Consider the following 24,423-nt stretch of genomic DNA (forward strand, 5'->3'; position numbering starts at 1 on the left):
AGTGCTACCATGATATTTTGCTATAACCTCTCTTGTCTTGTTAAGAGTAGGGCATAATAGAACCAGCAATAGATGAGGGATTGTTGGTTTCTAGTTCCAGCTCTGTGTCCAGCTAGCTTTGGGGCTGTAGTGAGGTCGCTTCAGCACCTCTTCGTCTCTGTTTCCTCACCTGGAAGATGCACAGGGGGGATGGTGGCAGTAGTCTTTCAGTCACTGCAGTATGTGAGTCTTCTTGAGGCATTACTGTTATCTCTACAGTGTTCCTTTCTCCAGCCAGATTGTAAAATCCTGAGCAAAAGGTCCCAAATCCCAACACCTCCCGTTTGTGCCTAATAGGTAATTAGTTACCCAATAAGGTTTCTGAATAAAATAATGTTCATTTGAGATACCTAACATCTAGAGATCTAAACTTTACCACTTTTTAGTTTATTCATAGCAGAAATATACATACATTATTATATGTTCCCATAATTATTTTTAGCTACTAAAACTGTTTTCTATACATTTCGACCCTTTTTCCTCCTGATAAATGCTTCTTTAGAGTTTGAATTGGAACAGAGATGTTATTTTGAATCTGACCAGCAGGGGGCAAACTTCACCCAGGAATTGCCATGTAAATCACTATCGCTTCAATTTGATAGGGCTTGGGAGTCTACAGATAGGATTTGGAAGTTGGTTTTCATCTTTCTACTAGACACCTTGTTTGTTGATAATGCCAGCAGGAGCTAAATGTGCTCTAATATGACCTAAAACCCCAAAGTGCCAAAATTGGGGTGCTGGGGAGTTCTTGTTTGTCTTTAAAAGAAGGGAGAAGGTACAATACCTGCAAATACATCTGGACACTAAACATGAATGGCAAGAATTAGGAACTGAGGGGGAAAAGAGTGGGGACTTCAGCTCTCAGGAGAGATTTCAATGAGGAGAAATCTATTGGCCAAAGAAAACGTCAGTTTATGAAAAATATCTGGTTTTTAATCAGTATTATAGGTGGGGAACATCGTAGAGCAGGGGGTCCCCAGTTAAGCAGTCCACTGCCTGATGCTGAATGAACCTTGTAGCCATGATTACAATGGCAGATTTCTCCTCTGCTCAGATTTGGGTTTCCGCTGTGAAGGCTCATTTGGTGGGTCACACAATTTATAAAGTAGAGCCTTGGTGTTAGATGCAGTGCTAGTGATGTGTTATATGATCTGGGACAAATGACCTCCCCTCTCCCAGGCCTTTGTAAAACTGACCTCAATGAGGTTTGGATGCACTTGTGAGATTTTTATTGGACATGTAAGAATTATGAGGGTAGAAAACGTCTCAAGAAAATGGTATTTTGACTGTTTTTCTTCCACAGGAGTGATATATTTTGAAAATATAAGGTAGCTTTGGCTTCACTTTAGCTGGTCTCTCATTTCTGCACTTCCCCTTGCTAAGTGTTTATGAATTTGGCCCCTGGCTGCAGAGTTTCTTCTTTCTGTCATGGGAGCCCTGTAAGCTCCTTACTGTGGCTTTAGCTCTTCCCTCATGGGCAACAAGTTGCGCTAGTAACCATTTGTCCAAACCCTTCACATCACTCTCTGGTTAGAGGCCGTGGCCCAGGCAGGATGGTCCAGCAGGGGGCCTTCCACTAGGACATCAGGGCTCTGGATGCCCAGCACTTTGCTCTATTTTAAGCCTGTGCTGTCTTGCAGCAGGCAGGTGAGTCTAGGGCCCAATATGTGCTGTGGATATTAAGAGACTTCAAGGACACTTCCCCCCATTTATCCCAGTTATGTCCCCTGCTAAAATAGGTTAACGGTATCTAATTAACCACTGAACATTGTCATGCTGCATAAAGATAGCATCCTGGCTGTTCTTTGAGCCATGGTACTTTATCTCCATTTAGATCTCTGCAGTATTCCATTAAACTCGAGAGCAACATTTTAACCAAGATGATGTCTACATTAGGGCCGCCTTTCACCCTTCAGCACGTGACCCGTGTAGGCAGCAGCTGAGGCCTTCTGTCTGATGCAGCAGGGCGGGCAGAGGAGACTGGCTCTGCAGGCGGGGAGGGTCCTTACATTACGGTCTTTCTCTGCCACTGAGCCCCAGAGTAAAACCGAGGATCCGGGATTGGGCAGTGGTTCTGCGTGGCTGCAGGCGCGGGATGTGCCAGCGCCATCAAGCTTGTCCTCCACTGACCAAATCATGCCCAGTGCACGTCACCGTGGTCTCTAAATGTCAAAGGAAAGGAAGTGCATCTGAGCAAAAGAAGTTAGAAAAAGCGAGTGCCGGGCTTCCCGGGTGGCGCAGTGGTTGAGAGTCTGCCTGTCGATGCAGGGGACAGAGGTTCGTGCCCCGGTTCGGGAAGATCCCACATGCCGCGGAGTGGCTAGGTCTGTGAGCCACGGCCGCTGAGCCTGCGCGTCCGGAGCCTGTGCTCTGCAATGGGAGAGGCCACAACAGTGAGAGGCCCGCGTACCGCAAAAAAAAAAAAAAAGAAAGAAAAAGCGAGTGCCTGGAGGAAAGGGTGACCTGGCTAGGTGGGTTCTCCTTTCTCCCATGACGCGAGCTGTCGTGTTGTAAATTAACCAACGTTAACTACCACATGGTCAGGCTGACAAAGCTACAGTGCTGCTGTAAGTTGAAAGTATGTCATCTCATCATGGAAATTGTTAATTGAATTTGAAGCAGAGTCTGTAGAATGAGCCTTTCCCCCGGTGTAGAACTGCCTGCGTGCCTGTATCGTGTAGGGTTTAAGAAGTGGGCCTTGTATACTGGCCCCGACCCCTTTCGTGTTAACTGTTACCATCAGTCATCAGTCCTCCTGTGACAAGCCATGGGGGCGGGGGCCTGGGAATGGACTCTCCCCTGAGAATCGAGGGTGGATGTGTGGGGCCCAGGCCGAGCCACCTAGTGTGGATTGTAGAGGAGCGGGGCGAACACCAGGAGGGGACTGGTTGAGTGCAGAACTGAAGGACTGGGCTTTAAAGGAAGGTGAGGATGAGACAATGCCCTTACCCTTGAAGTCTCCACCTGTTTAAAGAACAGACGGCTTCACGTGAGGCTGAGAGATCATAGCGACTTGGAAAGCACCACACAGAGAGGGCCGTGCTTCCCCTCTTGCCAAGTCACTGACCAGGTCCGGCGCATCCCTTGCTGCAAAGCAGGAGGCCAGGATGCCCTTACTCCTAACACCCCGTGTCCACAAGGTGGGAGGTGAGGGAGGACGCTTACTCTCAGTGTCCGAAGTTAAAGCTTTGTTCTTCAAAATGTCCAAAGTAATCAGCAAGTGATGGAGTAGCTCTTGAAAAGAAACCTGGCATTTAATTAACTTTTCAAAGTGCTGGTTCAGCAACCTCTATGTTTTACATTTTGAATATTGAACAAGCATCTCTAATCAGATCTGAATTGCTTCTGGGCCTCCCCCGGTGGACGGCACCTGCTGAGCTTTTACGAGCAACACAGAATCCTGAGTTTCAGGAGGGCCAACTCAGAGTCACTCGGGAATGGAGCCTTCAGTCTGTGAGGCCGTTTCCTTCCTCCCCTCAGCCTGTAGGTCAAGTCAGAGTTCGTGAATGCTTCTGTAAGAAGAAAGTAGGCAACTCGGAAGGACAAGGCAGCAAGGCTTACATTCTGCTGCTTAGCGACAGAGTTCAGTCTACTCTCTGAGATGAGGTTTTGGGCAGTGGTTCTCACATACGTGACTGGGCTTCATTTCTAGAAATTACTACCTCAGGGGGCCTGTGATGCAGCCTAGCACACGGGTGCTGCAGAAGCTTCCCAGGTGTGATTCTCTTGTGCACCACTGGTTAAGAACTCCTGGTGTAAAGGATTCTCTCCAGCTTTCAATTAGCTATCTGTTGCCTCCTGTAAGTATGGAAAACCTGTGAGCACAGTAAATCCAACCAGATGTCGGGGTGCCCGGAGGACATCTAAAAATCCGCGGGTATCTGCTTTTGAAAGGGCTTGGGGCAGTGGGTTTGGGAGATAAGGATTCTCGTTTCAGCATCGTCACTAACCAGCTCTGTGATGTGGACAAAGCACACAGAGCTTTGGTGGGTTGGTGCCCACTGTCCCAATCTATTGGTATATATAAAACGGTGCTCCTGAAGCCTGCTTTGCCTCTTTTCCAGAGCTAATGTTGATAGACATGAAAGTCTCTGCAGGCTCCCCAAAAGTGCTCTATCTCTGTACATTGGTCTCGCCAGTATTATAATTGTCAGGTTCCCAAACCCTCTAACGGCCACTTCTGGGGAAACAGTCACGTGGGCCACGGGGGGCAGTAAGAGACCAGAAGCCCAGGGTAGAGCTGGCAGTCCTCCTGCCATAGGTCTGGGCCAGCTCACACCGTTTCCCCGGAAGTGTGTGATGACCCAGAACCTGCAGTCCTCTCCCTCAGCCTCCACCGACCTACACAGTCTGTGGGAGGTGGGGCTTTAGCCCACATCCTTCTTGGGTTACCTACCCTGCTGGGCAATGATAGACCACCAGGTTTTCATTATTTTTTAACCTGTCACCAGCAATTTAAAAATGCGCTCTGCATCGTGACTGGGTATTTCTGTATATAAAACTGAAAAAAATTTTATGTAACATTTATCCTTACTATTTGCAGTACACTCTCTTCACTGTTCTTTGCTATTGGAAAAAAAAAAAGACAAAAAATAAAGGCTGGTGGTGATCCTCTAAATTGATTTCATGGCTCACTAATTGTTCATGACCTGTGGTTTGAAAATCCTTATGCTAGGTTCCATGTCACTGCATGGTCTGAGGTGCGTTTGGGGACTAGACAGGTAAAGTATAAATGTGTGGAGTGGGGGATTATTTCAAAATAGCACGTTAAATTATATCACTGAGATACATAGACAAGTTATTTGCATATTCACAGTTCTATAAAGAAATGTACTCTCTGCCTCTTCTCCTAAAGCATGCTTCCCACTTCCTTTTGCTTTCTCACTTTTGGTAGCGGCAGAGCTACAGGAAATACTTCACTAGCCTCTTAACTTCTGTAAGAAAAGCAGCAGTGCAGGTTCAGCGGTAAAGAGCTAGTAGGGACCCCCAGGTGCCAGGGAGGGTGGGAGCTCAGGCTTGGAGTGGGTGGGGCACAGCCCAGCTTCCCTGAGTTTTTCCTCGTGGGAATGCAGGCCCAGTGTGGCTAGGGTTTGTATTTGAAGAATTCAGAAATCCGGACTTTTTTGTACAAAATCTCCCAATCTGGACAACAAATTAATGTTAAAACAGAAAAAAAATTAAACCAAACCAAAATAAGCAGCGGTGTGGTGCCGCCCGAACTTATCTGCAAGCTAGGGACAGCCCAGAAGTGGCCAACTGTTTCAAAGGCAGTGTTTCCTGATGTTTCTCTAGGGCCCCGCCCAAGTTCCCACTAGGCTTTCCATCTCCCAAGCAGAAGGCTCTCCCAGAACCTGCTCTTTCTAGCAGAGAGATTGAGAGACAGACGGACAGGCAGACAGACAGAACGCCCCGTGGGGTATCCGTGCCCTCCATCCTTGAGGGCTGTCTCTTGTTCTTGCTCCTTCCCTGCTGCGGGATGACTCTGGGCCCCCCCAGGGTGACAGGGAGCAGGCTGTGGGCTCAGCGGCAATTATACTGAAGATGGACCTCAGCCCCTGTCCGGGTGATGAGTGGATAAATGGCAGTTAATCAGCCTTCCTCCGGAAGAGTAGTGTTGTCATTATTGTTTCCTTCAGACAGAATCACCGCTCCTTTTGCCCCGGCACGTGGCTTAGGAAGGAAGGATTCTGTCCTACCTGCCGAGGGTGGTCAGAGAGGGAGCTGCCCCTTCTGCACAACAGGAAGGCGCCGGCCTAGGCTGCCCAGCCTCTTGAATCCCGTTATTCTTCTGTGACCCCCGTTTCCATCCAAGCTCTTCTGCCGCTAGTGACGTAGGACTGGCTCATTCGGACAGTGGGTTCGGAGTTCAGCCTCACCAGGACAGTTAGAGGCAGTGGTCCCTGGGAACTCAAGCCGGGAGCAGAGCCTCCCCTCCACACAGGCAGAAGGCAGCCGTGCTGGCGGCAGGGGCCAGGGCGGGTGCTGCATTCAGGATTCCTTTGACTTTGACTTAGAACAGGTCATAAACCTGGGTCATCTGCCATCACCACGGTGGGGATGCCCTGGGTACCCGATGCAGTTTACCTTTGTGCCCCACCTGCTGCCCTGAAGGTCCCACTCGCCCCCCTACCCCTAGTTGCTCCGTCTCTTCAATTGGCCCTTTAAGAGTCGAAAACTGCAGCCTAGGAGGTCCCCTCAGAGTTGTTCCATACTGTTCTTCCAACTTTACCTACCTACTCACTTCCCCCTCCCTGACTTCAGCCAAAATTAATCCTTTCTACCCTCCTTCCTTCCTTCCTTCCCTCCTTCCTTCCTTCCTTCCCTCCTTCCTTCCTTCCCTCCTTCCCGCCTTCCCTCCCTCCTTCCCTCCCTCCTTCCTTCCTTCCCTCCTTCCCACCTTCCTTCCCTCCTTCCCACCTTCCTTCCCTCCTTTCCTCCCTCCTTCCTTCCTTCCCTCCCTCCCTCCTTCCCTTCTTTCACTCTTTTTCTTTCTTAACAGCGCAGTTTTAGTCTAACTTCCATGGGAAGTAGTCTATTTAGACTTAGGTTTATGATTCTACTCTTTGGGGATTATTTGCCTTTTGCGGAAGGTGCTGGTTGGCCCCCATGCAGCTCTTACTGGGAGGCCTTCTCGGCCTCCTGCTGGCCATTATGACGCTGCCACCACCCTTTGCCCTCAGTCATCATGGTGATTGATTTCTGACTTAAAAGAATTCATAGAAAACAAATACTCTGTTATCACAGAAATTTTCACACATACGGGAAAGTTATCTCCGTGTAACCCACACCCAACTTTAAAAATCTTCAGCGTTTAGCCGATCTCATTTAGAAGACTTAAGATCAGTGTTTCTCAGAGTATCAGTAGTGACCCTCTTGGATTAGAATTACTGGGAATTTGTTTAAGATGCATATCCCTGGGCTCCCCCGCCAAGACCAACTGGTCCAGAAATCTCTCGTTGCTGGGTCCAGCAATCTCCACGTCTGACAAGCTTCCCAGATGGTTCTTACACACGTTCAGCTTGGGGAACCAGGACCTCACATAGCGACTGTGCAAACAGACTTCCTGCTCGTGGAATGTCTTACTTGCCCACCATCACTCACAGGGCCTTCCAGTCCTTCACGTGGAGGAGACAGAAAGTCAGGCCTGAACTGAGCAGCTAGTTCGTCCCCTTTTGCTCATGGGAAGATACACATGTTAGCACAGCAGCTTCAGATAAGACCCAAGGCCTCAGTCCTAAGGAAGTGCTCTGTAAATTGGTCAGTTAAGTGTTGAAAGGAAGGCACCGTGTCATCTATACCCTTTTGCGTTTTGAGCTTCTCACTCAACTTGCACTTAAGCTCAACAACTTAATTTGGAGTCATGCTGAAATAAGGCCATAGGAAGGCATTACTGTAATTTTCTTACACTGGTTGTGGGCCTTGGTCTATAAAGAGGAATCCAGACAAATAAAGCACTTGGGTTCTGCTAATTTGCTCCCACTTTTGAAACCCCCTCCAGCAGGCCATGTCAGCGCAGGAGACTAGAGGGTTCTCATAAACCTTGTCTCTCTTTTTTTCAGGTCAGGAAGGAGGGCTTCTGAAGAAATAGAAGAGTATGTTTCCAGTATTCTTACAACATCCTGTGGTGACCATAGTCAACAGTGCAGTCTGGGTGGTCCTCATCTGTTCAGCCTTTATTGAACACAGCATTCAAAGACAGACAGCAGGAAGTTGGCCATGGGCTGGGGCTGGAGTTAGGAACACTAGTCAAGGGTTCGGTTAATGCGGCTTCCTCAGCTGAAGGGCTGGACTCTGGCATTGATGCCCGTGTCGTATCTCCCACTGCGTGGTTTTTAGAATTGTATGTTCAGGTATCAATCGTACTGACCCATGGGTTCTGCTTTACTGATGCAGATGGGCAGAAGCAACTCCAGCCTTCTAAACCTAGCCCCTTCTCCTAAGACTTATATCAAAAAGAAAGAAGGAAGGTTTCTGGGTAAAGATGGAATGTGAAGGTAGGGCCATGGATCTCATAGCTGCGGGGTGGGTGGAGCATCCTGTCACGGTCGGTGTGACGCTGCCTGTGGGATGTAGCACCCCATGGCTCGTGTGGCCGTACATGGCAGACCAGCTGCCAAATCAAGTCTGACCAAGTTGGTGGAGGGGAGTGGGTCCAGAAGCATTTTCATCTAGGAGAAAGAATGGAAGCAATAACCATATAGGGTTTTCACTTTCTGCTTTCCTTTCCTTCTTTTTGGGGGCAGTCACCGCCTCAGACAGCAGAGCCTGGATGGATCAGATGATGGAGGAGGTAAGATGTCCTTGGGGAAGTCAGAAGGGCTTCCAGGGACGTCCCAGAGCATTTCCTGAGCTACAATTAAGGCGCCATTTGCTGCAGGCTTACTGGAAACATCCCCTGTGGCCTCGTGCTAGCCTTTTGTTTTGCATCTCTGCGCCTTGCTAAGTGCTACTGCCCCTGCCTAGAATACCCCACCTTCTTCTTTATCCACTAATCCTCTTTGTCCTTCAAAACTCAGCTGGAAGCATCACCTCCTCTGAAATGTCTTCCCTTCCATCCCAGCCTTTCTCTGAGTCTGATGTTCTTTCTCTGCGCCGGCAACCTCCTGGGCAAACTTCCATTGTAACACACCACCATGGCAATAATAGCTAATACTTATCAGGTGTTTATTATATCTCAGGCACTGTCCCACCACTTTATAGATGTTAAAGCGTTTCATTTCACAACAACCCTATGAGGCAGTACTATTATTATCCCCATTTTATAGTTAAGGAGACTAAAGTACAGAGAAGTTAAGTTGCCCATGGTCACAGAGCTAAGTGATTATCGCACTTTAATTCTTTATTGGCTTGATTGTTCTTCCAACCAGGCTCTAAGCTCCTTGATAGTGGACACTGTGTCTTATTTATCTTTGCATCTCTCATGCACGACACACAGTAGCCAGTTAAAGGCTGACATTGTAAATGAGGGAGAAACAGCACTTACATGTCCAGCAGCCATGTCACAGCTGAAACCTGTGTTCAGAAACTCAAGAGAAAAGGTAAAGTCTGTGTGTACTTTTACAAGAAACCTACTAGAGTGGAGGTTATCTTCAAGACCTAAATGATCAAAGCCTCTTTTTTAACCCACATATTTACCATTTCCAAACTATTCCTTTGTGCAGAATTCAGTTTCCATCTTGTATCATTTTCCTTGTGCCTGAAGCGCTTCATTTAACATCTTTTTTGTAGAGCAGGTCCTCTGGCAACAAATCGTCTCAGCCTTGTTTGTCTGAAAATGTCTTTACTTTTCACCAGATACAGAAGTCTGGGCTGGCAACTCTGTTTTTCCTTTGAGCATTTTAGATACTTAGTTCATTGTCCTCTAGCTTGCACTGTGTCTGAGGAGAGCTCAGTGGTCCTCCTTATGTTTGTTCCCCTGTATGCAGTATATCTTTTTCTCCTGCTTTTAAGACTTATTTCTCCTTATTTGTTATTTTCAGCAATTTGGTTACGATGTGCCTTGTTGTGGTTTACTTTGTGTTTATCCTACTTGAACTTCTTGAGTCTGTGCATTTATGGTTTTCATCAGATACAGATAATTGTAGCCATTGTTTCTTTTCTTTTTTTTAAATTGAAATATAGTTGATGTACAATATTATGCTGGATCAGGTGTACTATGTACTGATTTGACATTTGCATACATTAATGAAATGATCTTCATGATAAATCTATCTGTCCCCATACAAGTTATTACAGTTTTATTGACCATATTCCTTATGCTGTCTGTATATTACTTCCCTGTGGCTTATTTATTTTATAACTGGAAGTTTGTACCTCTTAATCCTCTTTCCCTATTTCACCTCACCCACCCCTGCTCTGGCAATCACCTGTTTATTCTCTGTATCAGCGAGTCAGTTTTTGTTTTGTGTTTGTTTTGGTGTTTAGATTCTGCACATAAGTGAGATCATATGGTATTTGTCTTCCTCTGTCTGACTTATTTCACTTAGCATAATACCCTCTGGGTCCATCCATGTTTTCACAAACGGCAAGATTTCCTTTTTAATGGCTGAGTAATATTCCACTGTATATATATATATATATATATATATATATATATACCGTATCTTTCTTATCCATTCATCTACTGATGAACACCTAGGTGGCTTCTCAAATTCCAGCCGCCTTAGCCCCCTAAACTTTGACCTCTGTCTCCTCAGCTCAGCCAGACCTCCCTCCCCATGCTCCACTTGGGGTTCCCCACCCCTGTGCCAGTGTCCAGGAAGCATCTCAGGCAGAAGCCAGGGTGACTGCAGGGCCCACTTCATTTGTTTCCCTTCCCTTGGGGATCACAGTTCTGTGCTACCTCTTGTCCACTGTGTGAAAACAGTTGTATCTTGTATTTTTTCCAGTTTTCTAATTGTTTATAGCTGGAAGGCAAGTCTGGTAACAGTTATTCTCTCATGGCTAGAAGTGGAGTCCCAAAGCCTTCTATTAAATAACCTTTGCTTGCAACTACAAAGTGGAGGAGAGAATTAAATCTGTAGAACATGGATGATTCTCTGTGCCTTAGCTACCTCACAGGATTAGGGCGAGGGTCATATAGGACAATCGTGAAATATTCTGGGATGGTGGTTAAAATACAGATTCCCAGGCCACCCACAAAACAGAAGCTGGAGTTGGGGCCCAGGGATCTGCATTAATTTAAGTAAGCTCCCTGGATAAATATTTCACACATTGAAGTTTGACAACCCTGCTGTAGTGCCTCCAAAGCCGGAATTGAAGACTAGAGGGGGAGTTGTGTGCAAGAGTACTTCTGCCTCATCTCCTTCCAAAGGGGTTTGAAGGTAGAAAGGGAGTCTCTGGAGGTCAGGAATTCAGCCTGCACTCTAGGAGTTAGTAAGAGCTCCTGGGCCCGCTGCTCCCATCGTTCTTCAGCACTTCGCTTTTCCATTATCTCTTATTGACAAGCTCATTTCTTTTTGCCAGATATTCCTCCTTAGCTCTGCTCGCTAAATTCCTCTCAGCTGCCAAACTTCTCCACCCACTAATAATTCCCAGCGGCCCTGTTCAACAAGGTATCCTGCACTTCTTTTACCAGAGTCTGCTTTCCCAGACGTGTTCCTAGGATGTCCTCTGCCAGTGCTACACTGGCAGCTGTGATGCTCAGTGATTGGTGGCTACTGCCACCCTTTGGGTTGGCCTGTCCTCACAAACGCTCTGTTGCTTCAGCCATTGGTTGCATAGGGCAGCAGGGCAACCACCAGGAGGATGTTCCCTGGACTCAAGGAGGCAGGTCCCTGGCAGACGTGAACAGAGCTGTCTGGTGGTTAGGGCGCAGTGTGCTTGGAAATTGTGATGCTGATGAATCTGAGGTGCTCGTTCAATTCATGGTCTACAGAAGGTTTATTCAACTGGGACTCTTCTCCACACCTCTCCCCACCCCGCCTTGGACCTCTTTCCAGCTCCCCTCAAAGGACCTCTGAAATCCCACCTTCTCCATTTTTTTTCAGTGTGTGAACATGCTCCATTTCAAGGAGTACCTGTTAAATATTACAGCAAAACCCTCTGAATACTGAAGTTTACACACATCACAAATGCATTATTAGAAGGTTGCGCTGGCCGCCATTGTGACATCATCACGTTAGAATCAAATTGTTACAGGGTTTTTTTTTGTAAATTTATTTATTTATTTGTTTATTTGTGGCTGTGTTGGGTCTTCATTGCTATGCACGGGCTTTCTCTAGTTGTGGCGAGCAGCGGCTGCTCTTCGTTGTGGCGCGCGGGCTTCTCATTGCGGTGGCTTCTCTTGTTGCGGAGCACAGGCTCTAGGTGCGCGGACTTCAGTAGTTGCAGCACGCGTGCTCGGTAGTTGTGCCTTGCGGGCTCTAGAGCGCAGGCTCCGTAGTTGTGGCGCACGGGCTTAGTTGCTCTGCGGCATGTGGGATCTTCCCAGACCAGGGATCAAACCCGTGTCCCTTGCATTGTCAGGAGGATTCTTAACCACTGCGCCACCAGGGAAGTCCCAAATTGATGCAGTTTTAAGCAACTCTATAGGCCACCCTGTCCAAACCTGCCATTTGACGTGTTAAGAGATTGAGCTTTACAGATTATTATACAGAATCTCAGGACTCAAAGGGAAGCTCTGATCTTCTGACTCTCAAGGGAACAAACACTCTGCTGTCATACTGTGGTGTCCACCAGCATCACTGCCATCACCAGTATTACCAAACATATACCGCATTGTGTAGTACTTCTTTTTTCTCATTTAATTCACAAAACAAATCTATGGGAAAGTTCCTTTAAATCAGTTTTATTGAGTTCTAGTTTGCATACAGTAGACTGCATCCATTCAAAGTACACAGTGTGAATTTTTATACATGTATATACCGAGTTAAATCTCCACCACCATCAATATACAAAACATTTCCATCACCCCCAGAAGTTTCTCATGCTACTTGCCAGTCCACCCTTCCTCTGCCCCTCCAGGCAGCTATGATCTGTTTTTTTGTCAAGATAGAGTGGTTTGTAGTTTCTAGAATTTTATATACATTGAATCATATGTATGTATGCTTCTGTGTTTGGCTTTTTCCGCTCACTGGAATGATTTTGAGATGCATCCAGCTGGTTGCATGTATCATTACCCTGTTCATTTTTATTGCTAATATATGGACATAACACATTTTGGTTATCTAGTCACCTGTTAAAGGACATTTCAGTTGTTCGTTATCCCCATTTTAAAGATGAGCAGACTAAGGCAAAGAAAGGTAACCTTGCCAAAAGTCACACAGCTAGTAAATGACAGCATCAGGATTTGGAAGGCAGCTGTGCTCACCACTCTGTTACTAACGCAGCATAGCTCAGCACCAGGCTTTGAATGCAGGTCTTGGCTCCAGAGTCCTTGCTCTTGGCCTCTGAGCTGTAACAAATGGTACGACCCTCCGCTGTGCGGGCATCTCCTTGCACAGGTTGGTTGTGTCAATGTCAGTTCCCAGGTGTGTAAGGTAGAGTGCTGGCATTACTGGCGGGATGCTTAATACAATTTCATTAAGGAAGGGGAGAAGAAAGATACTGTTTTCAGAGAATACCCCTACTATTCTTTTCCCCTTCACAAATTTGGAATGTGAAATTTGTGAATTGGCCTTTATTTTGGCTCCAGAGGTTTGACGCATAAAACCCTTTCTTGTCAGAGTGCACTTGATGTTACCTTCTAGGAGGTATGCCTCTTCCCTGGCATAAATCTGTTTTCCATGCAGTTATGCCTGAGTCCTGTAGTGGAAAATCAGTTCATATGTTCCACTTCACACTCGACTTAGTCCATTTCACTGTATGTGAATGTTTAGAATCCATTATGCAATAGGAATCATATGTTACATATAACTAGTTTCTAGAATTATCTTTGCTCAGGGAATTACTTGGTTGGCTAGTTAAGGCTGCTCCTTTGAACTTAGAATAACCAGTGGGTGGGGAGACTCCACGAAATGATTGCCCTGAACCATCCATGGACGCTCATTCAGCAGTGACATTAAACAGATCTCTGGGCACCTGTGAGGGAACCTGCTGGTTCCCTTAATAAATCACATCCAGGTTCCTTGAGGTCATCAGTGAGGAGTATTCTCACCTGGGAAGAGACTGCTCATCTTCTGGTACTTGGTGGGGGTGGGCAATTGACGAGTCATCTCAAAGGAGAAGATGAATCTCCAGGAACAGAGATGAGAAGCCACGGTCCAGGGCCTCCTCCCAGCGCCTTGGAGGTGAGTTCCACTGAGGAGAGCCAGGGGGTCTTCATGCAGTGCCTCCTGCGGCTCGTGCTGCTCCCATGCCGATGGTGATGAGTGAGACAGCCCCTGCCCTCCAGGATTCTCTGACCTAGTGAGAAATGCCCACTCTTCTTTCCTCCTCTTCTGTTTTTGTTTTGGTTTTGTTTTGTTTTGTTTGCGGTACGTGGGCCTCTCACTGTTGTGGCCTCTCCCGTTGCGGAGCACAGGCTCCAGACGCGCAGGCTCAGCGGCCATGGCTCACGGGCCCAGCCGCTCCACGGCATGTGGGATCTTCCCAGATCGGGGCACGAACCCGCGTCCCCTGCATCGGCAGGCAGACTCTCAACCACTGCGCCACCAGGGAAGCCCATCTTTCCTCCTCTTCTTTTATAGAAGACTTTGAGAAGCCATGTCTCTCGAGATATATTTCTCAGCATTCAGCCTCCCTGGATCACTCTTGATACATGGTGCTTCTTCTTCCCTGGGGAAGAAGCCGAGGGAGAGAAGAGAAGCACTTCCTCCCATCCATTGACCCCTCAGGCTTCCGAGGGAAGAGAACAGAAAAACAGAAGAAGGAAGGAGCTGTTGAGATCGGGTGTGTTTTTTGAACGAGAAGTGAAGAGTAAGTGCCGTGTAGGGGTGGTTTGGGGGATCTGTTGGTTAACCGGAATGTATTGGCAGCGGGACTGTTTGCAAGACCAAGGCATGCTGAGCTCAAATGTTTTTAGGGGCCAGGCAGGTAATATAAACACTTGAAACAGCAGAAGTGTTCAACTATAAAGAATGGTGGGGCCTGTGGTGAGCTTGGAGGGGAGCTGGCATGACCTGAAAGTTTTCAAATTCAGATTTCAAAAAATGACAGAATTTTAAAATATCACTTTATGAACAGGACAAAATGCATCTGCAAGTTGGATTAGGCCTTTGGGAAGGGATATGCAAATCCTTCCTAAGACCTTGGAGGGCTCTCCTCTAGGGGGACACAGGACTTTGTTGGGGAGACAAAACATGAAAGGTGGAAAGCATTACAAGGGTTAGATAGCTTAGACAGCAGTGTACTGAGTGACAAAGGTAGCAAGTAGTTGTTGCTGTATTGGTGATGTATGTTATTAAGGGCTGTGAGGTCAGAAGAGGAAGTGATCCCTGTAGGCTGAGGGCCCTTCAGGAAGAAGGAAGAACTTGCCTGGGTCCTAAAGGCTGGATAGGATTAGGTTAGGCAGAGAAACACGTGCACAGCCTTCCAAGATAAGTTGCCTGGCATGAGGAGCAACTCCACGTTGAGGATGAATAAGGGGTTCATTCACCATAACCAGGAGGGAAGCTGCTTCTGCAGAGTTAAGCCCTGATTCTGGTCCATTCTCAACTACAGATAGTCAACATCCCCACATAAACTGCCTTTCATGAAGGTTAAAGATTGCCAATCATCTAATTTGCTGATTCTAGGTAGACTTGCTCACAGCTAGAGCTGACACCGTGCTTCGGGGAAGCTGGGATTCGTGGTTCTGGAGAACAGCTAAGAATAATGGACAGCCAGAGCCCCCGAATGACCTCAGGGTCCCAAAATTGTAGGATGGCAAAACGGATCTTTCCTTTAGTGGCTTAATTATCCATTCCTATTTTGGAATCAAGTTTCTAGTTTGCCGTAGGCCTTCAGACTTCTTCTGTCATGGAAGGTTGTATGTTAGAGAAAGAACATTGGATCTGGAATAGGAGTGAGCCCAGTCTCTACAGGCGACATTGGGCAAGTCATTCATTCACTCATTCCTTTAACCACCATTTGTTGAATACCTGCTATGTGTGATGCTTGGAGCTGGGCACTGGGAACATGATGGTGTACAAACCATTCTTAGTCCTTGCCCTCATACAGCTTACAGTCTAGTCGGGGATATGGGGACTAATCAAATAGTCACACACTAAATAAGTGAGGACAAATTGCAATTGAGTCCACTGAGGGAAGAGTCTGGAGTGCCATGAGGGAGAATAACCTGGAGACCTGTTTGGGGTTGGGGACTGAGGGAGGGCCACCCTGAAGAAGTGACTTTCAAACTTCGACTTGAAGGAAGAGTAGAAGTTGCCAGCAGGGACTTCCCTGGCGGTCCAGGGGTTAAGACTCCATGCTCCCAATGCAGGGGCAACAGGTTTGATCCCGTGCCACGCGGCATGGCCAAAAATAAATAAATAATTGCTTGCCAGCGAAAGGAGTGTGGAGGCTGCGGGTTGGGAGGACCCTGGTAGAGGAGACAGGAGGCACAAAGTCCTGTCATCTCTCTGACGCCAGAAGTGTTTCCAGGCCTGTTTGGTCTCTTCCGGCTCCAAAATCCAGCTCTCAGAAAGTGAACTCTGGATGGAAAGTGAAACTTCAAAAGGGGCACTGAGAGGCAGACAAATGGGAGAAAAGAAATTCTTTGTCTTTAAAAAAGGTAAACAGTATTCAGATTGAGATCATCTCTTAAAACACAATTAGATGTGGACTCAACTTTCAAAAAGTTTATCTCTGAGGTAAAGTCAAGTTAAGAAAGAACTTGTGAGCCCCCCAAATAATGGCTTTAAAAAAGTGGAAAGTCTCTGAAAACAGGAGCTTAAAAAAAAAAAGGATTAGCTCTTTCTTGCCTATAACCATCGCATCTTGGTGTAACCCAGGACTGCGGGTGGAATTATAACTCCCTCTTCCTGGCGTCTCCCAGTGCCTCTGGGGCATGCCGCCTCCCCACTGGAGAGGGCTGTGCCCTTTGCATCCTGGGGTCCAGGTGTGACAGAATCGAATACCTTAAAACCTTAGGAGTGATAAATCCTATGGCCAACCCAAAAGTGTGAAATTCCTAAAGGACAGGCTGAGTTGAGCCACTTCTAGCCAGGGGCAATTGGAGACTTAATTCTGAAAGTGTAGCAATCTGGATGATCTGAGAGCTCCAAATTTAAGGGTAATTGCTCAATTTTCTATCCATGTCAACAGGGAAAATAGGTAAAAGTGGCTGAACACAGCCAAGCAATGAGGCTGGATGAGATGTGAGATGCTGGACTGTCAGTGGAATTAGAAAAATGCTATATGTAGTGGGATATCGCTCTGTCGCCCCTCTCCCCGTTCATCTCTGTCTCCGGGCTTTCTAACTCTCTTTTGGGCTCTTTCTCATTGCCTGCTTAATCCTTCCACCCTATCCTTCATCCGTTCTCCTGCAAGCAGCAGTCACTATTGGCCCAAGCAGTTTTAACGTGGAGAAAGAGAAAGTGGAAAGAATTCTTTAAGTGCAGATAAATTGGAACCCTGATATCTCAATTCTTTTCTCTTGCTTAGTACGAATGTTCCGTTATGTTGGCATTCCCTTCCTTAAGCTTACTGCAGCACACTGGACTTATTAGGTAGTACCCAAACCTAGTTCCTTTGCCTCCCTCTCTGTGCCTTGTTAAGCTTCATTCTGTTTATAGGATACTGGGTATGAAATTTGAAAAAGAAGTCCTTCTTATAGGAAATGGTATTGATAATTAATGTTTGTAAGTGTTTACCAAGAGCCAGGCCCTGTGCTGCTTTACCTGCAATATTTCAGTTAATCCTCGCAACATTTCTATGAAGAGACACTGTGATCATCACCCTTTTACAGAAGAAGAAATTGAAGTTTTGTGATGTTTAGTAGCTCACAGAGGTGACATGGCTAGTAAGCAATGATGTGCTGGGAAATATTTAACAACCAGCTCTCTGGGGGAGAAAAAGTCCTCATTGGTAGAGTTTGGCGATTTCTGTGGTGTAAATGCTCCCACGAGGGCTGTTTTCAAGCTCCCAGCATGACATCAGTGACCACAGAACTGGGAAGAGATGGACAGTAGCACACCAGTATGTTTCCATCATACAGGTACATTGGATGTAAATAATTTCAAGAGCATAGGCAAAGTAAAATGTAGTAAAATTTAGGAAGTGGTGAGTTTTGAGTATTACCTTTGTTTTTAATATAATTTATTTAATTATAAGGATATATAATTTAATCTTTAATAATGCTTATGTTTAACAACCTGCACGCGAAATTCCTAAGATTTTTAGCCAGCATGAGCTGCTCCAGGACATCACTGCTAGTAAGTGATGGAGCTGGAGTTGGGACATGGCCTTTGTGACTCATGATTACCTGTTCTCACCACTTTCGTCTTTGCTCTCAAAGTGTTAGGTTCGTTTCTCAAGCCTGCTTATCCAGGAAGCTTGCCTCCACTCATATTCCCACTGCCCTGTTGCAGATTTGTTATCCTTTCCTGATTCTCAGATTAACCCACTGGCCCCTGTCCTCAGCTCTGCTGATCCTTTCCCTGTGAAGTCTTGGCAGCAACATCCAGGCTGAGCAGAGAAAAGCCAGAGAGACCAGGTCTTTAGGGCTCTGTAACACGAAGCAGAATCTTCAGGTTGGACCACTCCCCTCCTTCATGTTATGCTTTCTTTTCTATCAAATCCATTGGGATTGCTTTTAGATAATGAATTCTCTTCTGGGTCCTTTGGAGAGGAGAGCCTATTTTAAGGGGAGAGGAAGGAGTGTCACTGGGCTTGTGCAGGTGGCAGGGTGAGTAGCGGGGAGTATGGGAAGTCTGGAAGAACAGAGACCCCGCAGGGCACTCCCAGGGCCGTGGTGGGCTATGGCTGGAGCTCTCCCACCAGCGCAATGCTTTGAGACACAGCTGAGGGAACAAACTGACATCACAGAGACTTGGGACACTCAAAAGACTGCATGGAGCGTCAAAGAGCCCCAGCCAGGGGTGTTGGATCATGGTGCCAATAGTGAGCTGAGATCATCATGGGCCACAGGTGGACTCTGTGCAGGTTCATTTTAGTATAGAAAATAAACTTTCTGTAAAGTGATTCTCTAAACAAAAGACTTGGTGCGCTTTACCTGTAGGCCATGTCTGTGGCTGGGACATTTGGAAAGACTTCCATAGGCAAATATGACAGTCAGGTGTTTTTGGGCTTTTTTTTATCACTAGGTATATGGGAATGGACAGCCTAGAAATAAGGATGTCGTAGAGATAGAAGGCACCTCATTTTGGTGATGAGGAAACTTGGGACAAGAGTTGACAAGTAACTGCACATGGTCAGCAAATCAGGGACAGATCTGGGACCCAGGTTTCCTACTCCTAATCAGGTGGACCCTCTAGTACAGCTCTGTGGACCAGGAATCTGGGTTCAGTTCTTCCTTGATAGATAGTTAAGGCCACATTCCTGGCAGCAAAAGAAAAATGAACTCTAGTAGATGTAGACTCTTGGGGCCCCAAGGGCAACTTCTTTACTCCCCAGTGTGGGTTTGGCCCCAGAGTGACTGAGATGCCAGAGGAGTTACAGGGGACTTGCCAGAAGTTACTTTAATGAAGCAAGAAAAGTTGTTTTGACTTGCTGTTGTTTTTTGCAGGAGGTAATTCAGGGTCCCATGCCCCTTCCGTGGGATAGCATACACCGTCATGGAGTAGGTATCTAAGAGCTGATGGGATGGAATGACTTAGCTCAGCACACATAGTAGAGACTGGTTTGGCTGTGCTCTTCTTGCCTCTTGAAGAGGCAGAGAGTCAGGGGAGCTTCTGCAAATGGAGTTAAGCTTGGAGCACATTTTGGTTCTGCTTTGTCACCTCAGTTGTTCCGTACCTCGCCCTGGTCCAGCTGCAAAGCACAGCCCAGAGCATTGACCAGACCTCCTGCTCTGCTGGCAGAGCTGGAACAGAGTGCTCTAGGCCCCTGGTGGGCCCCTACAATCTCTGGGTCACACCAGCCTTTCAAGCTTTCCGTCACAAACAGCTCTGCCCGAAACGTGGTTGACAGCGACCTCTCTGGGACTCCATTTTCTTTGTTCACGTGAGCAGCTTACTGGGATGTCCCCGTCTGAAGAGGAAGAGTGAGGAGCATGACACAGACATCCTGCACCACGCATGCACGCGCATCGTAAAGGAAGCAGGTTGTATTAACCTTCCTCCAGGAACACAGAGAAAGCTCTGTCAGCATTCCATCGTGCTGTAGTCGGTTTGGAGGAATGTGGTTAATAGTAAATCATCCCACATTAAGCACTGACAAAAGTAGAAGAGAGTTGAGTCTCCCTGAAACAGTTGTAGAGATCTGGGTATTTATCCTGTAACTCCTTGGATTCTGTCCCTGTTGAATATGGAAGACAGGATCAGGGTAGGACAAAGCCAATCCCGTTTAGTTTCGTGAGATGGTCCTAGATGTGACGGTGAGCCGTGGTCCAGCTTTGGGGAGAGGCACGGGTACTTCTCCGCACAGCTGTGAAAGGAGTGGTGGATGAGGGCAGAGAGATGAGGCCATATTGATGGGAACCATTGCCCAGGGACATCTTAGACTCAGATTTTTATGTGACTAGAAGGAGAGGCTCGGTGCTTTAGGATATCTCTTTCAAGTGGTGGGGACTGTATAGAGAAGAGGCATAGCGTTCTCTGCCACACACAAAAAAAGACAGGTGGATTTGTAGAGTTGCTCCAAATAGTCTTTGTAACCCAAACCACAGCAAGCTGTGGCCTGGGGACTGTGCTCTCCAAGCAAATGGCCCTGAGGCCTCACTCATCTTGAAGTCTGACGGTCAGATAGTGCTTAGGTGAGACAGGAAGGGACAGGCATGATTGTTCATCTGAGGTTGGACTCAGCACATCACTTAGACCTCAATTGAAGTCTTTCCTTCCAACACATGGGGATTAGTTTCTAAAGAAGAACCCGAGATAACAAAGCCTAGGTACAGCAGAAATCCAGGGGAGCGGTGATAGGGGACCCTCTTACCCTAGCGAGAGACGAACTTGATATGACCAACTGGTAGGTCTTCCTTTCCAGCTTCAGGTCCTCCCAGCTTTCTAAAAATGCCCAGATGTTTGGTGTGTGCATGTGTGTACTCGCCTATATATATACACACACACGCGAGGGGACACATACTGGGAATGTGACTCCTGAGTGCATAAGTGTGGTTGACGGACTGGGTTTACCTAAAAGACCCTTTAAGAGGAAGCTCTTGAAAGATGATTACAGAGTTGAGACACCATCATTTAAAAGTGCCCGAGGCAAATGCCTTTGAAAATTGCTGCAGCGGAGGGACAGAGAAAGAACCCGGCAGCCCTGGATTGTTGCCCCGTTCCCTCAGGACCCGTCCCCCCCTCCCCCTCTGTTTCTCATCTGATGAGAGAGAGAGCAGCAGTAAGACTCCTCACCTATCTTATGAAAATCAGATTGGGAATGGCTGTGATCAAAACCAGCTGGCTGTCACCGGCAGTGGCCTTGCGAGGAGGGAACCGCTCAGAAGCATTCTGTATGTGGCGGAGTCACGGCTGGCACTGATCAAAGGAGCATTTTTGTAATAAATATATATAAGGAAAAAATACAAAACCTAAGGATTTAGAATAAAAGCAGGGTAGTTTGTCTTGTTTTTTTCAGCGTAACACGGGGAGGATGAAATAGAATCAGATATGCCTGGTTTCTAACACAGAAACCAGGCATATCTGGTGGCTCTGAGAAGGTGCTCTGTGTCACATTAATACCATATCACTGATCTTGGGCCTTATTGAAGAGAGTGGAGAGTTCCTCACTTTCCATTCCTTCCAGCCACTTCATTCCTCGTCACCTTTGAAGTCGCTTACCCCCGCTCGTCCTTAACACATCTCTACGGATCAAAGCTGGAACTGCCACGAAGCTCCCAGAGAGCTCTTGGGGTGGCAGGGAGCATCCCTGTTCATTGTTCTTCTTTTCCTTCAACTGTTGGTAACCACTGTGCGATTGTTCCCTAGATACCACTCCAGTGCGTGACACCAGGGTCCTCCCAGTGTCAGGCTCCTGGGCTGAACAGGATCCTTCCCTATGGAGAACCCTTGTTGGGCCGTGCTTGCCTCCCATGAGCACTGCCTTTGAATTGCTCCAAAGGGTCAGTCCTGGCTGACGACCCTTTGCGCGGTCAATACTGACTCTTCCACAGCCCCTGGTGGACTGCGTGGGGTGATGGGGCAAATCGCATTCTAGGGTATTGCATTCATGCTCCTTCCAGAGAGTGCCACCACCCCTCTGTGGGTAATATGCTGAGGCCGGGCCTGCACACCCACAGTAGACCGCGAGCTAAGTCACCACTCAGCACAGCCTCCTGTCTGCCCACCACCCAGCCGGCACCACACCCCCTGAGGCCCGGCTTGTCTCAGAAATGGACTCAGTCCAAGCCCTCCCGTCCAGCCCATCGTCAGCCAGGAGAGTGGCCACGGCGTGGGCGGCTGGGAGGAACAACCGGCTCTTTCGATGTTCTTCCTGAGGTCGGGGATCTCTTTCCCCAGCAGCAGGAGGAGGGGGTGGGTTCGGCAGGAGCATGGAGACATCTCAACGTATGGGACATAGATAAACCGCCCCCCACCCAAACCAGCGCCTCAGGACGGACATCTTCCTGCCCCTGTCATTCGCTTCCTCAGGGACCTGCTTGGGCACCTTTTGCTCGTGATCAGTCCTGTTTCTCAGTCCCTGCAGTGGACCTTCTGGCCAGCAGCGTCACAGTTTTCAGACTCTTCTCCCATGGCTGCCTCTCTCCTCCCCTCCCAGTGACCCGGCCGGATCAGGTGAAATCACCGGGGATCGGTCCTCATAAAGCAGACCCGCCAGGGACCTGCAGACGCATTTTTGCCCCAGAACCCCAGTGCGTCCGGGGAGTGCAGGGGCCCAGGAGCTCCTCTGAGACTGTCCCTTTCGCTTGTTCCTTCGGGTGTTGGAAGCCTGTTGCCTACCACTTTCCCCTTTTCTTCTCCCTTTAAAAAAATTCTCCATTTTTTCACTTAGAAAAAAAAATGATTTATACGATTGAGATCCACTAATTAAAGCCATTTTCTGGTATTTGGTTACTGGAGTGTTTGATGTCTCTCTGACAAGACCATGAAATGCATGGAGTGTCCACAGGGACAGAATTTGCTGAACACGGCTCTTTGTAAATGAGGGGACACAGTGTCGCAGCAGCTCATGAATATGAAACGCCCATGATGCCACCTCAGTGGACTTGGGAACACAGATGAATCCTGTCATGTGCTAAATGAGACCAATTTCTTTCATTTAACTTCATCTTCAATCAGACCTTCTTCCATTTGCCTGTTTAAAATTCCCCATACGTGATGCAGAAGGTAACAGCATTCAGTAAAACAAAGTTTTGCAGCTGCAGAGAAAAATTATAATGATCTCAGGTGTAAAGTTGCAATCTCCTGGAAACGTGGACATTCTTTCCTTTCGCTCACGAGCTCTGCTGAGAGTCTGTTGACTTTGAGCGCAACATTGGGGGTTGTCTGGACTGCTCTTCTTGGGGTGTCCCTCCACAGCATGTCCAGGCCCCTTTCAGGTGGGTTATTGAATGTGGCTGTGAATTATGCAGGATGGACATGAGCCCTCAGCAGCCCACGAGTGCTCTGTTGTGGCCAGGGCACTGGGCGGGGGAACAGCTCTGGGAAGAGATGGTGTGGGACCGCATGGGGCCTCTGCCGTGGGGGGCGCAGTTAGTGGGTGAAGCGAGAGGGGCAGATGTCATCATTCAGCACCCGGAGGAACCTGACAAGGTAGGCCAGCCCCTGGTATCGTTTACTAAGGCGTCAAGGTCAGAAAGTGCTGGAGTTAGAAGAGACTTTATGTAGCTCTCTAGAAACCCTTCTGGCCACGACCAGAAAATTCCATTCAGAAATCCCCAACCAAGAAAATCAGCAAAGAGTAGAACCTAAAAGGGACACAGAGAGGAGGGGCTCCCTGCCTGAGCCATCTTTGCCTGGGTGGGACCGAGGGCCGGATCAGGGTGCCTCCTTCGTTCTCTCCTTCCTCTGCAGGAAGATGTACGCGCCGGGGAAGAGCCTGAGTAATGCTCAGGGTGTACCCATTACAAGCGGAGCCTGATCTAAGGAATCACTTTCTGCTCTTGTACCAAAACAAGCCAACAACAGCTAGGTGTGAAGGCAGGCTATCATGAAATACGTTGCAGAGATCTGGGGCCAGGGTCTTTGCAGGAGGCAGGCAGGCTTCTTGCTGTTGAGCCACAGGGGCAGAAGGGGATCCCTCTGGGACTTCCCCGGGTACTTAGCATTTTAGTGTGCGGGTGTGATGGTATTACGGGCAACGTGTGTATTTCAGGGCAAGTGGCAGCTTCTCGCATCTTTGAAACCAGTTGTAATTGATCCTACTGGTATTCCCACATGTTTCTATTATTTATTTCTATTACTTATTTAAGCACCCCTCATTTATTTCTGTGGTTTCATCTGGTAGTTGGTTTGTTGGTAGATCTGTTGGCAGGCTAGTATGCTGGTATCTTGATGAGTTTTCCATTTGGCAACCTCTGTCTTTGGAATTAGCTCTTACTGCTGTTGCTGTTCATTAACAAGCCTTTACTGGGGGCTCCCAGAAGGTGGCATGATGGAGTGGGGCACGCTAGAGATCAAGAGGAAGCCCAGGGTGAAGAGCAGTGTGACCCAGCCTCAGGATGGAAGCCCAGCAGTCCATATGGACCCAATTTGGATGACTCTTCCTCTGTAACTTTGTCCCCACTCCTCCATTGTTTCTTGTATATGCACAGGTCCTTCCCAGGAGGCCTTGCAGCTCTCAAGTGAGGCAAAGCCTCTGTTGTGATGTCATCAAATCCAGGATGTATCTAAGGATTGCTCTTGGTTGTTCTTGCGAAATGAATCCTGCCTAGGCAACTTT

General features: G+C 47.6%; 1 protein-coding gene across 2 annotated transcripts in view; it reads left to right on the top strand.

Moving 5' to 3' along the window:
- The window catches only part of IFT43 (intraflagellar transport 43), an 88,625-nt gene that overhangs the window by 56,794 nt on the left and 7,408 nt on the right, over positions 1-24,423 (top strand). For both annotated transcript variants that reach the window (XM_029239559.1, XM_029239558.1), the window contains exons 4-5: positions 7,599-7,631; positions 8,283-8,329. In XM_029239559.1, the coding sequence (XP_029095392.1) occupies positions 7,599-7,631; positions 8,283-8,329 (80 nt within the window). The remainder of the gene's footprint in view (positions 1-7,598; positions 7,632-8,282; positions 8,330-24,423) is intronic.

This window comes from Monodon monoceros, unplaced genomic scaffold (assembly GCF_005190385.1).
Source record: "Monodon monoceros isolate NGI ecotype Baffin Bay Population unplaced genomic scaffold, NGI_Narwhal_1 Super_Scaffold_21, whole genome shotgun sequence".
Lineage (NCBI taxonomy): Eukaryota > Metazoa > Chordata > Mammalia > Artiodactyla > Monodontidae > Monodon > Monodon monoceros.